The sequence below is a fragment of the Nannospalax galili genome, unplaced genomic scaffold (genome assembly GCF_000622305.1).
Source record: "Nannospalax galili isolate Female #2095 unplaced genomic scaffold, S.galili_v1.0 scaffold960, whole genome shotgun sequence".
NCBI classification, from domain to species: domain Eukaryota; kingdom Metazoa; phylum Chordata; class Mammalia; order Rodentia; family Spalacidae; genus Nannospalax; species Nannospalax galili.
The window spans coordinates 669,865-685,357 of record NW_008348313.1 but is presented as its reverse complement, the minus strand read 5'-3'; the positions used below and the strand labels follow the sequence as shown (position 1 = coordinate 685,357).

At 46.8% G+C, this 15,493-nt stretch overlaps 1 protein-coding gene across 1 annotated transcript in view; it reads right to left on the bottom strand.

Moving 5' to 3' along the window:
• The window catches only part of Grin2d (glutamate ionotropic receptor NMDA type subunit 2D), a 40,217-nt gene that overhangs the window by 1,330 nt on the left and 23,394 nt on the right, over window positions 1-15,493 (bottom strand). Inside the window, 3 exon segments of the mRNA XM_029569390.1 lie at window positions 5-821; window positions 1,073-1,305; window positions 1,456-1,643. Of these exon segments, the coding sequence (XP_029425250.1) occupies window positions 5-821; window positions 1,073-1,305; window positions 1,456-1,643 (1,238 nt within the window).

Here is a 15,493-nt window from a genome sequence, read left to right as displayed (position 1 = left end):
CGGCAATGCCAGGCGGGGCCGCCGCGCGCTGGCAGGTAGTCCCAGCTGCCGGCGCGCCAGCCCCCGAGCTTGTCGACTGACCAGTAGCGGCCAGGCGGCGGCCCGAGGCGTTCTGCGTAGGGGTAGGGGAAGTCGGCGAACCACCAGGGCTCCAGGCCGCCTAGCGACGCGCCGCCGAGGCTCTCGGAGTCCTCGGAGTCCGACGGTGACGGCTCCACGTCCAGGTAGGCGCAGGGCGGAGGCGGCGCGCGGCGCGGTGGAGGGGCGGTGGGGGCCCCAGTGGCGCCGGCGCCGAGCAGCGGTTGGCTCTCGGGATCCGAGCGCGGCCAGCGCGCGGGCGCGGGCGGGCTCTCGTCCTCGAAGGCCAGGCGGCACAGTGGCGGTCCTACAGCCCCGGCCGCCGCAGGCGGCGCGGGCGGGGAGGGGAAGCCGGGGAAGGCGCCTGTGGGCGGTTCGGCCGGCTCCTGGTCGCGCACTATGGCGAAGTAGGAGGGAGGTGGCTTCTGCGGGGGCTGCGCAGCGGGCGGGGACAGAGGGCGGCCGGCTGCGCCCCGGGGTGCCGTGCGCGCCTCGCCCAGGCCCTGAGGCTCAATGGGGCCGTAGTAGCGGTGGAAGCCGTCGGCCATAGACGCGCTGCCTGGAGGCCCAGCGCCCTTAGCCCGGCGCCAACGGTCAGCGGCCGCACGCTCTCGGGGCGCGAAGGGCGTGGGCCCTGGGGGCGCACGCGCTGCAGGGTACGCCGGGCTGGGCAGGGGCTGTGGCGGTGGCGGCGGCTTGGCCGGCGGTGGGGCGGCCTCTGCGCTGCAGCAGCTGTACATGCCCTGCGAGGATCGAGGTGCAGTTAGCTGGGTGCCAGCACTGGGGCTGCGGTAGGCACTTGCCGCTGCCCTGTGTACCCAACCCCCACACCCGCCCATGCTCTCTACATTAACCGCTGCACTAGGCCCTCTGCCCTCTGCACCTGCTTCTGTCTCCCTGCCCCCACCCGTACCCTCCGGCTCTCTTCCCCTCTCATCTCTGCCCATACTGCCCAAACCCCACCTCGCCAGTCTCTCCAGGTCTCCCTTCCTACCCTGGAGAAGGCCAGTAGAAAGTCCATGCGGTGGGTGGGCCCCAGGCAGTGCCGCAGGCGCCAGTACACAAGGTGCTCCCAAGCGAAGACCAGTAAGGACAGGCCCATGGCCACCAGGAGCATGTAGAAGACACCTGCCATGTTGTCGATGTCTAGCTTGCTGCTCATCACCTCGATTTTGTCATTGTGGCAGATCCCAGAGAGCCACAGCCGCTCTAACATTTCGATTTCATCTGGGGAGGGGTCAGAAGTTACTTGTTATTACCACCCTCTCTAATAAGAAGCTAAGTCCAAGCCTCTTCCTCTCAGTTCCTCCTCCCCAGGAACCCCGGGCCAGCCCTCCCCTCTCCAGGGTAGGACTCCCTTGCCCAGTATAGCCATACCATCCCCTAGGAACTGTAGCAGAGCCAGGTCGATGGGCCGCTTCCAACGGGAGCCCTTGTGCAGGGCAATGCCATAGCCGGTGGTGGCGAAGACCTTTCCTGAGCCAATAGTGACCAGCTTGCAGCCCTCGTCCTTGCGGGCCATGTAGTTGAGTACTGCTGCATCATATATGAAGGCGTCCAGTTTCCTGAGGACAGGGGCATGAAGGACAAGGTCAATCCCTCTGAAGATACCCTCACTGGAATGCAGGAACCTTTCACTCCTAACCTAAAACTGCTCCAGAGCTCCTGAGCAGGTCACTGTATCTCCTTGTGCTTCTTTTCAACATTTGTAAAATGGAATTCTGATACCACTACTTCCACGCTTTTGCAGAGGTGGTAGTGCCTGATAGAAGAAGGTGTTGGAGAAATATAACTATCAAAGAAATAATCTCTTAATCCTCATTGTAACCCTCCAAAGATCTTGGAGGTTTTAACGGAAAACCTGGTGGGTTTTTAAAAGTTATTTATTTATGTATTTTATTTTTTCTGTGTATAAGTGTTTCCCCTACTTGTAAGTGCATCACATGGGTGCAGTACCCATGAAGAGGATGTCAGATCTCCCAAGAACTGCACCATTGTTAGTCTCCATGTTGCTTAGATTCAAATCCGGATCCTCTGCAAGAGCAGCCAGTGCTCTTAACTGCTGAGCTATCTCTCTAGCCTCCCAAACCTATTTTTTTTTTGTCTTTTTGAGACAGGGTCTCCCTGAAGCCCCAGCTGTCCTGGAACTCACAGAGATCTGCCTGCCTCTGCCTCCCCAGTGCTGGGATTAAAGTCGTGCGCCACCACACCCAGCACCAAAACCTAGTTTTTAAAATGGTCCTCACTAGTTCAATTGCAGAACACTTGTGTAATATGAGAGAGGGTTCAATCTCCCCAGCTGCAAAAAAATAAGAACTTAAAAAAATTTATATATATATATATATATATATATAGAGAGAGAGAGAGAGAGAGAGAGAGAGAGAGAGAGAGACAGACCTTGGGGGCTGGAGAGATGGCTCAGTCATTGAGTGCTGGTTGCTTTTCCAGAGGACCAGAGTTTGGTTCTCAGAAACCAAAATCAGTTGGCTCACACCTGCCTATAACTCCAGCTCCAGGGGATCTGATACCCTCTCTGACCTTTGCACACATGTGACATGCACTTACACAGACATATGCACATTAAAAAAAAAACAACAACAACATTTGGGGACTGGAGAGATAGCTCAGTGGTTAAGAGCACTGGCTGCTCTTGCACAGGACAAGGGTTTTGAGTCTCAGCACCCACATGGCGGCTAACAACTGTAACTCCAGTTCCAGGGGCTCCAGTGTCCTCTTCTGTCCTCCTCTGGCCTTGCATGACATGGGTGCACGTACATACATGCAGGCAATACACTCATATACATAAAATAAAAATAATAGGGGCTGGAGAGATGGCTCAGCGGTTAAGAACACTGGTTGTTCTTGCAGAAGACCTGGGTTCGAATCCCAGCACCCACATGGCAGCTAACAACTGTAACTCCAGCCACAGGTGATCCAACAGCCTCTTCTGACCTCCACGGGCATTGGAAGACATGGTGCACTGACCTACATGCAGGCAATACACACATACACATAAAATAAAAATATTGAAAAAATAAACTTTTTTTGGTCTTTTTGAGACAGGGTCTCCCTATAGCCCCTGCTGGCCTGGACCAGTCTTTGTAGACCAGGCTGGCCTTGAACTCACAAAGATCCCCCTACCTCTGCCTTCCAAGTGCTGGGATCAAAGGCGTGCACCACCACACGTGGCAAAAAATAAACATTTTGAAAGGCTTTGCATTTTATTTACTTATTTGTAATGCTGGAGGTAGAACCCAGAGCCTTGTACATGCTAGGCAATCACTCTCTCCAAGCCATGCTCCCAACCCCTCACTGGAGGATACTAGGCAGGCAGGAACTACCCAACACACCCAGTGCTTTAAGATCTTGCATTGTGGGGCTGGAGAGATAGCTCAGTGGTTAAGAACACTGACTGTTCTTGCAGAAGACCCAGGTTCGAATCCCAGCACCCACATGGCAGCTAACAACTGTCTGTAACTCCAGTTCCAGGGGATCCAACAGCCTTTCTGTCCTCCTCGGGCATTGTACCACACGGATGCATTTACCTACATGCAAGCAATACACGCATACACATAAAATAAAAATAATAAATAATTTTTTTAAAAAAGATCTTGCATTGTAGGCCAGGCCTGGTGGTTTAAACCTTTAATCCCAGCACTGGGGAGGCAGAGGCAGGTGGATCTCTGAGTTCAAGGCTAGCCTGGTCTACATAGTGAGTTCCAGGCCCGCTGGGGCTACAGAGAGACCCTGTCTCAAAAAACAAACAAACAAACAAAAAACCAAAAAAAACAAAAAAGAAACAACAACAAAAAAATCCTTGTAAAGAGGATTGATGCTTAGAATGGGGAGAAAGGGGGAATAATAGTAACAGCAATGATCACTTAATGGCATCTATATTTTCAGATGGGGGATCAAGTTCAAAAACACAGCCTCATCTGGGCATAGCTGCTAAGACTTGGTGAGAAGAGAAACAGAGATGGAGATACTCCCAGGGATTGGGAGTACCACTGTGCTTCACCCCTCTGATTGACATAAGCTAGTCTCAGCCTCTCCCCAAGACTTTGAGCTCCATGGAGCTGGCACCTAGGTGTTTTCATCCCCAGCCTGGGCACAGTTCTGGCACATACAACAGGGTTAAGTATTTGCAGAAAAAATGAATGGGTAAATAAATGAGTCCATCCCAGTGAACAGGTGTAGCTATGGTACAGCATCAGATGTTTGTGATCTGATAGGTGGAGAAGTCTAGAATGTATTAATAAAACTGGCTGTCGGGGATAGCTGGGCATGGTAGCACGTGCCTTTAATCCCAGCACCCGGGAGGCAGAGGCAGGTGCATCTCTGTGAGTGTGAGGCCAGCCTGGTCTCCATAGTGAATCCAGGGCAACTGTGGCTACAGGGAGACCCTGACTCAAAAAGACCAAAACAACAACAACTGACAGTGGGGGCTGGAGAGATGGCTCAAGAGCACTGACTGCTCTTGCAGAGGACCTGGGTTCAATTCCCAGCACCACATGGCAGCTAACAACCATCTAAAACTCCAGTTTTAGGGGATCTGACATCCTCTTCTGACCTCTGTGTGCACTGCTCCATGTACTTACGTAAATACACGCAAGCAATACACGCATACACATAAAAGTAAAAAAATTAAAAATTAAAAAAATCACTGTGGAATCCCAGTTAGAGTATAATTCCATGTTTTAACTAATTATTTTTACTTACTATTTTTATTTTTGTGTGTATGTGCCATTGTGAGTGTATGCCATATGAGTGTGGGTTCCCTTGGAGGGCAGAAGGGGGTGTAGAAATCCTTGGAGCTGGAGTTACAGCCTGTTGTGAGTGGCCTGACATGGGAGCTGAACTCAGATTCCCTGGAAGAACAGGAAACACTCTTAACTGCTGAGTCATCTCTTCAATCCCCTATTTTCTATTTTTAAAGATTTTATTTTATTTTTTCTTTTTCTGGTCTTTTTGAGACAGGGTCTCCCTATAGCCCCAGCTAGCCTGGAACTCACTATGCAGACCAGGCTGGCCTTGAACTCACCAAGATCCACCTGCCTCAGCCTCCTGAGTGCTGGGATTAAAGGCATGTGCCACCATGCCCAGCGATTTTATTTTTAATTACATGTATATGTAGGTACTTGTGAGTTGTACATGTATGTGCAGAGGCCCCTACGGAGACCAGAATGGGGCATCAGATCTCCCAGGGCTGGAGTCAGAAGTTGTGAGCTTCTCAGTGAGAATGCTGTGAACTGAACTAGGGTCCTTCTCAAGAGCAGTGTGGGTTCTTAACTACTGAGCCATTTCTCCAGCCCATTTATTTTATTTTATTTTAAAGTTTTTTCTTCAAGAACAGCCAGTGCTCTTAACAGCTGAGCTGTCTCTCCAGCCCCAAATGTGGAAAAAAAAATATTTATTTATTTATTTTAGAGACAGGGTCTTCCTGTAGCCCTAGCTGGCCTGGAACTCATTTTGCAGATCAGGCTGGCTTTGATCTCATAGAGCTTCTCATACCTCTGCCTCTGGAGTGCTGGGATTAAAGGTGTGGGTTACCATGCTCAGCCCCATTTATTTTTTATTTATTTATTTTTCTGGTACTGGGTATTAAACCACATGCTAGGCAAGTGATCTACTGCTGAGCTATTTAACTTTTTTTTTTTTACATTTATTTGTTGGGGGGGCGGCATGTGTATGTATCCTTGTGAAGGTCAGAGGACAACTTGCAGGGTGGGTTCTCTCCTTCCCTGTGTGGGCCCTGGGGATTGCTCTCAGGTCATTAGGCTTGGCAGCAAGAGCCTTTACCTGCTGAGCCATTTTGCTGGCCCTACATTTCTTTCTTTCCTCTTTTCTTTTCTTTCTTTCTTTCTTTCCTTCCTTCCTTCCTTTCATTTATTATTATTTATTTATTTATTTATTTTGTGTGTGTGTGTGTGTGTGTGTGTGTGTGTGTGTGTGTTCATGTGCATGCATGTGGAAGATGGAGGACAACCTTGGGTGTCATCCCGAGGAGCAGAGTCACCATCTTTGAGACATGGTCTCTAATTGACCTAGAGCTCACCACTTAGGCTAGACTGGCTGGCTAGTGAGGCTCAGGAATCTGCCTGTCTCTGTTTCTGCAGCACTAGGATTACCACTCCGGGCATTTTCATACTGTTTCTGGGGATTGAACTCAGGTCCTAGTGCTTGCAAGACAAGAACTTTATTGACTGAGCTATCTCCCCAGCCCCAATATACTTTTTATTTGGAGACAGGGGACTGGGTATGTTGCCCAGGCTGGCCTTGAACTTGATGACTTTGAACTTGATGTCTTCCTGTTTCAGCCTCCTGAGTATCTGGAATGATGGGCCAGCACCACCAGGTCCTTCCTCCATGTTTATTATTTATTTATTCAAAAAATATTTATTTATAGTTTTATGTGTATGACTGTTTCGCCTGCATGTATGTAAGTGCACCCATGCCATGCAATGTCCATGAAGTCCAGAAGAGGGCGTCAGAACCTGTGGGACTGGAATTATAGGTGGTTGTTAGCTGCCTTGTGGGTGCTCAAAACTGAACCAGGGTCCTCTGCAAGAACACTAAGTACTCTTAAATCCTGAGTCATCTCTTCTCCCCTCCCCATATTTACTTCTTGTTTTTGTTTTTGTTTTGTATCTTTTTGAGACAGGGTCTCCCTGTAGCCCCAGCTGGCCTGGAACTCACTATGTAGACCAAGCTGGCTTTAAACTCACAGAGGTCCGCCTGCCTCTGCCTCCTGAGTGCTGATATTAAAGGCATGCACCACCACACCTAGCCCCATATATATATATTTTTTTTATCAAATAACATAGATAGTGGAGTGAAAATTTTGGTCACATTTCCTGAAGACACCAGACAACTTCTGAGAGGGAGGCGCCTCTCTTTGTCTAGTCTGGTGTTGTCCAAAAGGATACTTGGTCATGAACTAGGTGGGCCCTGTGCATGAACATGGCAGCTTATGGCTACATGTGACTCTTTAAGTACTTGAAATGTGGCCAGTTTGAGGGGGAGATGGAATTTTAAATGTTTTCTGTAACTGATTTGTGGGAAGACAAGATAAAGACATGGTCAGAGGCTGGTCACAGAGAGGAAAGGTCTTTTAGAGAGGAGTACTTAACCTTGGTGTGTGAGTGTGTGTTTGTGTGTGTATGTGTGTGCTACAGAGAATCCACTCAGGGCCTCTGCTAGCCTGTACTAACCTCCAGAGAATCTCATACATAAATGCCTTGTGTGTGTAGAAATGAAGGAGGACTGAAGCTGTCTGTGCACACCTCCACTGGGGAAACCACAGGAGACAGACTCCTGGACCTGAGGGCTATCCATACAGCCAGTGCAAAGAGCTGGGAAGGCACTGAGGGTCCCACTCTGGAGAGGGGGGTTGAGTTAGTTTTCTGTCAATCCTTAACTGACAGATCCCAACTGACATCTGGGAACAAATCTCTGCTCCTGTCTTGGGGCACTTCTGCCTTGTAGGCAAACTGTAATTTCTTTCTAGGTTTCCCTTTGTTTTGGAAAATGCCCTTGGGGGCAAAGGGTGAATTGCTTTCCACATTTAAGTGGGAAGAATTTGGTTTTCAGACGCAAGCTGAAGGGAGGGGTGGAGGGGCTGGCAATAGCATCAGATGGAGAGAGTTCTGGATTCTTTGGAGAGCATTGCAGAGAAAGCTACAAGGCAAAGCTTCCAAACAGACATAGCTGAGAGTTTCAGAAGGTGAGATCAAACAGCAGCATCTTTTTGGCTTTTTGATGCTGATGGAACCAGAACCTGGAGCATGGTAAGAGCTCCACCACTGAGATGCACCTGCAAACAAACACTTTTAATTACTTGCTCAGTTGTTTTGGGTTTGAACACCTGGTTCCCTTCCAGCTACTACCCACAACCCCTCCTCCCCACTCTCTAAATTCAATCTTGATTTGGGGATGTAGCTCAGTGGTAGGTAGAGGTCCTCCTTAGAATCCTCTAGCGAGGCACTTGGGACGTGGCTCAGAGGTAGAGCCCTTGCTTGGCAATGTACAAAACCAAGCCCTAGCATTGTAAACACAAATTAAGTAGCATAAAAAGATTTTCGTCAGGCAGTGGCTCACTCTTGTTATCGAATTACTTGGAAAGCAGAGGCAGAAGGATTGCTCTGAGTCTAAGGTAAGCCTGAACTATACAGGATACCCTGTCGAAAAAAGTAAACACAAATCCGAGATATTTCTTACAGCATTTGCTTGAGTGTATGTTGAAAAGTAAAAATTCTGTGCCCAGCCGGGCGTGGTGGTACATGGCTTTAATCCCAGCACTCAGGAGGCAGAGGCAGGCAGATCTCTGGGAGTTCAAGGCCAGCCTGGTCTACATAGTAAGTTCCAGGCCAGCTGGAGCTACAGGGAGACCCTTTCTCAGGAAGACAAAATTAATAATAATAATAATAATAATAATAATAATAATAATAATAATTCTGTGCCTGTAACCTTGCTTTCCTAAGCATTTATTCCCACCCTCTGAACAGAGGCAGCTTAACAGTCTAACCAGCACCTGTCTCCTCAGCTCCCTGTTGTCCCCTGGGTCCACACTTCAGTTACAGTGACCAGCCGTTTAGAGCTTGGAGGCCCTGTGCCATGGGGCACCTCTGCACCCCTCTTATCCTTGGCTCCTTGTCCCTCTCCTCCAGCCACACCAGCCTTCCCACTGTGTCTGTAGCACTCCAGCATGCTCCTGCCCTCAGGCCTTTGGACTGGCTCTTCCCTCCCAGACAGCAGCCCAATTCAGTCCTTCACCTCCTTCAAAAGGCATTTTCTGTTATTTAACAATGAAGTTCCCTCCCCAGGTCTCCCAAACATCACTCTTTTTATATGTAAGTTTTTATCCCTTGTAACACACCCTAAAATGTTATTCAGCTTGTGTCTGTCTCCCAACACTGGCTTTTATATTCCATGAAGGACCTTGACTATCTAGTTCACAGCTGTATTCAAAGAGTATAGAACAGCACCAGGTGCACATGCAATGCCTAATAAAGAGTAGCTGAGTGAACAGATTCAAGTTGGTTCAAGACTGTTTTGTGGCTGGCCATCGTTCACGTGGAAAAGATACTAAGAGGTGTCATCCATAGAAAAAAGCAAGAGAACAATGTGTACTTCTAGGAAGAAATTGATAAAGGGGTGTGTGCATGCGTGTGGTGTTATGTACATGTGTCTGTGTGTCTGTGTGCATGTGTGTATGGTGTATGTGTGTATATGTATATATGTGTGTCTCTGCATATGTGTGTATACATGTGAATGGTGTGTAATATGTATGGTGTGTGTATATCTGTGTATGGTGTGTGTGCATGTCCATATACATGTTTTTTTTTTATACATGTTTTAACTGTAATACTTGCACTAGGAAAGTGGGCTTGATTTTTTTTTTTTTTTTTTTTTTGGTCTTTTTGAGACAGGGTCTCCCTTTAGCCCCAGCTTGCCTGGAACTCACTATGTAGACCAGGCTTGGCCTTGAACACACAGAGATCCTCCTGCCTCTGCCTCTGCCTCTCAAGTGCTGGGACTACAGGTGTGTGCCACCATGCCTGGCGATGTTTGCATTTTGTTGTTCTTGTGTGCATTAGAAATTGAACATCATGGGGCTGGAGAGATGGCTCAGCAGTTAAGAGCACTAGCTGTTCTTGCAGAGGACCGGGGTCCAGTTCCCAGCACCCACATGGCGGCTAGCAACCATTCATAACTCCAGTTCCAGGGGATCTGACACCCTCTTCTGATCTCTGTGGGCACTGCACAACACCAGTGCACTTACACACATGCAGGCAATACATTCACACACATAAATTAATAAAATATTTTTAAAAAAGAAATTGAACATTATTTCTGGAGTTGGTTTCAGCTGGCTAAGACTTGAAGCTGTGGTTTTTTGTTTATTTGTTTGTTTTAAGACAGGGTCTCCGTGTAGCCCCAGCTGGCTTGGAACTCAATATGTAAACCAGACTGGCCTCGATCTCACAGAGATCCGCCTGCCTCTGCCTCCTGAGTGCTGGCACTACAGGCGTGCACCACTGTGCCTGGTGAAGCTGGGGTTCTTTAGCTCCTCCAGGAGATGCACATCCTTTCTCCTGTGAGGTCATTTGCTCTCCCTGCTGCCAATGCAGGGCAGGCTGCCAGTTCCCTGCTTTGCATTAAGGACAGTCACCAGGCATGGTGGCACATACCTTTAATCCTGGCACTCAGGAGGTAGAGGCAGGTGAATCACTGTGAATTTGAGATCAGCCTGGTCTACACAGTGAATCCCAGGCCAGCTAGGGCTACATAGCGGGACCATCTGTAAATAAATGAATGAATAAATAAATAAATAAGAGCTACATAGTGGGACCATCTCTAAACAAACAACTAAATAAATAAAAATATGAATCTTCTTGCAGTCACCATGGTAACTACTAGCCATGTATGACTATTTAACCTTGCATCTTAATTGAAAATTAAAAATCTGGCTCTTGAATTACACCAACCACATTTCAAAGGATCTGAAATACTGGCCTACATAAGTCTAGAACTTTTGCTTCACTATAGGAACATTCTAGTGTAACAGATGCTCCATCCACTGAAAAGTGCTATTCTGGACACCCTTGATGGCACTTTGATCTGTTCACTGGGGCAGCCAGGGCTCAATCCACTGCCTCGTGCAAGATGGCCTTGACAGATTTTTACTGGATGGATGGACGGATGGACTGACAAATGAATGCCTCTTCACTTTCATGTCATTAGGGTTAGCTTATCAAGCCTCAAGCAGCCCAAATCAAATATTTCCTTCTATGTTCCTCTCCATAGTAAATAAATAAGCATATACATCTATATATTACACAAGAGACCTCAACATAGACATTGAGAATTCCCTGACAAACAGTTCAAATCAGCCCAGAGTGAAGCTCATGGACAACAGCCCTGCTAAGTGCTCACAGGTTCATCCCTTCAGGGTCAGACCTCCGTCCCCAAATATGAATAATTACTCAGGGTAACTGAACATCAGTAAAACCATAGAAGAGAAAGACATAAATTGAATAACTGGAGGAAGGAAGGGTTCAGGTAAAGTATAACTGTGACTAAGATCCTCAGAGAAGTAAGAGAAAGCACTGTAACTTTGAGTGTGAGTAGGAGATAACAGACCACCCTATGAGGTGTGGTGGCATTCAGGAGGCAGAGGCAGAGGCAGGCGGATCTCTGTGAATTTAAGACCTGCTTGGTCTACATACTGAGCTCCAAGACAGGCAGTGCTACATAGTGAGACCCTATCTAAAATTATATATATGAGAGAGAGAGAGAGAGAGAGAGAGAGAAAGAAAAGAAGAAAAAAAGAAAGAAAAAAGAGAGCAGCAGAATTCCCTAACAAGTTTAATAAGGGGCTGAAGGAAAATTACAGTCTTTCAGGGGTAGAGCAGACAGAGATGAAGAGACAGAAAGCTAAGAGCAAGGGTTCACAGTATAGCACTTGCCTAATATTTGCAAGGACCTAGGAGCGAGAGTGAGAGAGAACATGAGAAAAAGAAATAGCACATGAAGTTCAATACCAAGGTAATACAAATTCTAGAAGGAGGGGTGGCAATATGGCTCAGAGGATAAAATGCTTGCCATGCAAGCCTGATGACCTAAGTTCAATTCCTGGAACTCATGTAAAGTTGGAAGGAGAGACCCCATGAAGCTGTCCTCCGACCTCCATTATGTGCACTGTGGCTTGCACATGAACACCTCCAACCCATATGCTACAGTAAAGAATGAAATTCACCTCTAGGTGGAGACATGTCCTTGTCTTCTCTCTTAAGATATAATTCAAGGGGGCTGGAGAGATGGCTCAGCGGTTAAGAACACTGGTTGTTCTTGCAAGAAGACCCAGGTTTGAATCCCAGCACCCATAGGGCAGCTAACAACTGTCTGTAACTCTAGTCCCAGGGGATCTGACAGCCTCTTCTGACCTCCAAGGGTATTGCATGACATGGGTGCACTTACCTACATGCAGGCAATACATACATCACACATAAAATAAAAAATAAATAAAAATTTTAAAAAAAGATATAATTCAAGCCAGGTGTGGTGGCCAACGCCCTAATCCCAGGCAGGCAGATAGTTGTGAGTTCAAGGCCAGCCTGGTATACAAAGCAGTCCCAGATCAGCTGGGGTTACAGGGAGACCCAGTCTCAAAAAACAACAAAAACAAACAAGCTAATTCATGGGGCAGGTCAGGGACTTGGCTAGGGAACCACCCTAGGTTTACCTAAAGATAATGTACTTTTTCATCCTTGAATTCTCATTCGCAGTGCAATCCCTACCAGTGGCTATGAGGTTCAGTTGGGTCTGCTTGCCTTTCTAGTCCTGACTCAGAGAGGCACAACTGTTCCTTTTTCTTCCCTTCTGTATTTTTCTTTGGGATGCTGGCCAGAACCTAAGAATGCTTTCCCTGGTACTTTGTACTTCCTTACTTAACTCTTTTTCTAAGGCTCCCCTTCCCACATTGTGGCTAATGTCCACAGTCAGCTTATCTTAAGCAGCACAGCCTTTTTCCTCTGGGCAGCTTTGAGATTCATAGTTTGCCTGCCCTGGGGTTTTTCTTTTGAATTCTAATAAATTATCCTTGGGCTTCCCTTTGAGTCCATTAATTTTTTCATCAATGAGACAAAAAATCCCAAGAGGGGACCCTGATTTCCCAAATGGTTCCTCAGAGACTCCCTAAGATTTCCTGTGACACTTCTTTCCTGTATTTTAATTTTTTTAATTGGCAGAGAAAATGAACCTGCTCCTGCAACCCCTAGACATCATTATGTGTACATACATAATAAAAATTTTTTTTAAAAAAGCAGATTTCAGAAAGAACAGAGAAATGAAGGAGGGGGAAAGAATTCAGGGAAATTTAAGAAGGTTTTTCAGAACAAAAGGCAAGAAGATATGTGTGAACAGCCCAGCAATGAAAATAGATCAAGACGTATTGCTAATAAATGCCAGAACATTGAGGAGGAAGAAAAGCAGGAGGAGACCATACACAGAGGCTTCAGAATCAGCATGGCTTCAGATGCCTTTGCACAAAATGACAAAAAAATAAAAATAAAAATGGTGACAAAAGAAAAACCCACAAAAAACCCCCACAATGGAGTGTTACCTCCAAACCCCCAGAATTCTATACCCAGCCAGACTGACCATCAAAGTGTGCATATAGTAGGCTCTTCCAATTCACAGTGCTGACAGACACATACTCTTCTGTGCTATTTCTCTCAAAGCTGAAAAAAAAAACAACAAGGAAGCAAATCCAGAAAGGATGAGAAGCTGTGAAACAACAGAATTCAAGCAGGTAGAGTGACCCAGCATGGCAGCTGCATGCCAGTCAAGAGCAGGCCAGAGGCAGAGAGAAACTGCCTCTGTAAGATGAAATTAATTATCTGTTGCTGCCAAACCATAAGAAAACATTCATATTGATAACAGAAAACTTGGGTTTGAATTAGTCAAGCACAGAAAATGTTCAATCTCTAAACAACTAGGGGGAAAAAAAGATGATTATTAACTCTAGGAGAAACAAAGCACCCTGGGCAGGAAAGTAATCACGCTTTAGCACTTAGGAAGCTGAGAGAGCTGAGACAGTCTAACACAAACACTAATAGTTACCCAGTCAGAATCACTGTAGGAGGCTGAACCTATTTAAATGTGGAAAATGGTGCAAAATGGTGAAATTGAGAAATCAAGACGCATAAGAGGTAGCCATACAAACTCGGTATTCAGAGATAAGGAGATAACTAGCAAAATGACACAATAAACAAGAAAGCAGATTCTTCCCTGGTAAGAGAAATGGAGGATAGGCAGGTATTTTTCATTAGGAAAAAAAAAAATGCTTGTGTTGGGCCTGGTGGCACAGGCCTGTGATCCCAAGCTACTTGGAAGGGAGGATTGGGCTACAAAATGGGTTCAAGGCCAGTCTAGGCAATTTAGTGAGATCCTCCTTGTCTCATTAAAAAAAAAAAAAAGTTGGGCATGGTGGTGCATGCCTGTGATCCCAGCAGTATAGAGGTGGAGGTAGGAGGATCAAGAGTTCAAGACTGATCTCAGATACATGGTGAGTTAGAGGCTAGCCTGGGCTACATGAGATACTGTCTAAAATTGCAAACAGACAAATTTGTATTTCATTCTCCAGACTCTGGATGGATAACTCCAATAAAAATAGAACTAAAAATTAAAAATGAGAAGAAATAGAAAAAGGGACACTGGGGACAAAGGAGTCCAACAGAAGCAGGAATCAAAGCAAGAGATGACAGTAGGGAACACAGATGCCCTTCATGAGTCCACAGAGCTTTGGGGGCATGAAGGAGGAGGTTCTGGGTTTTTTTCATTGCCTTCCCATGAGGCCACACAGCCAGGCGGCCCAGCCCACGTCTGGCAGCAGTTGGAATCTGGCTGTGCTTCATCATCTAACAGTAGACACCTGAGATGGTTATGAAATGTCATGGGTTAAACTGAGGCCTCTCCCCAGTTTATATTCCAGAGTCAGAGCCTCCAAGACCTGTGACTCTATAGAAAGGGCTGATGGGAGGTGATCAAGTTCAGGCAAGGTCACAGGGTAAACCTAGTGCAAAAAAACTGGCATGCTCAGAACAAGGGGGTGGGTCCTTCCCTCCAGCCTCCAGAGAAACAAGACACTTGAGGCCCTGAAAACTCAACAGTGTAGATGAGCTGCAACAGAACCAGAAGCTTGGTATGGGGGCACATGCCTGAAATCCCAGGCCTTGGGAAGATCAGGAGTTTAAGATCAGCCTCAGCTACATAGCAAGTTCAAGACCAGTATGAGCTATGTGAGACCCTGTCTCGAGGGAAGAAGGAAAAAAAAAAAAAAGCAACAGAACTTGATGCATAACAAAACACTGTAAGTTAAAGGACAACTGGGGCTGAGGCCATGTTGTAGTGAGGGCAGGAAGAGGGGAACTCTCCTGCCCTGCTGAGCTTGTCAATTGGCACCTGCAGTTTGGACCATGCCTGGTGGGATCTGTGGTGATGGTACATACTTCTCTCCTTGATTTGTCTGTGCCACCTAAGAACAGCAAATGTGTGTCCCCAAAGCCTCATCTGAGATTGCTCATAGAAAGCTAGAAACAGTCAAATGTCACCAGTCCTGCAAAAGAAGCACTATGGTATGGCCACGTGATAGAGCTCTCAGTCATACTTAGCCACCAGCCAAGGACCCAGCACCAATATCTTTCAAGTATAACTAATTCCCTTCTATGTTCTGTGGTGACTGGAAGGAAATGGGGACCTTCTGAGGAGCCCAAAGATCTCCATACCTTAATCTGGGTGTGGCTCCAAGATGAATATATGTGTACATAATCAGTGAACTGTACCCGTCACTATACACACACACACACACACACACACACACACACACACACACACACATATGTTCCGGTTTTAT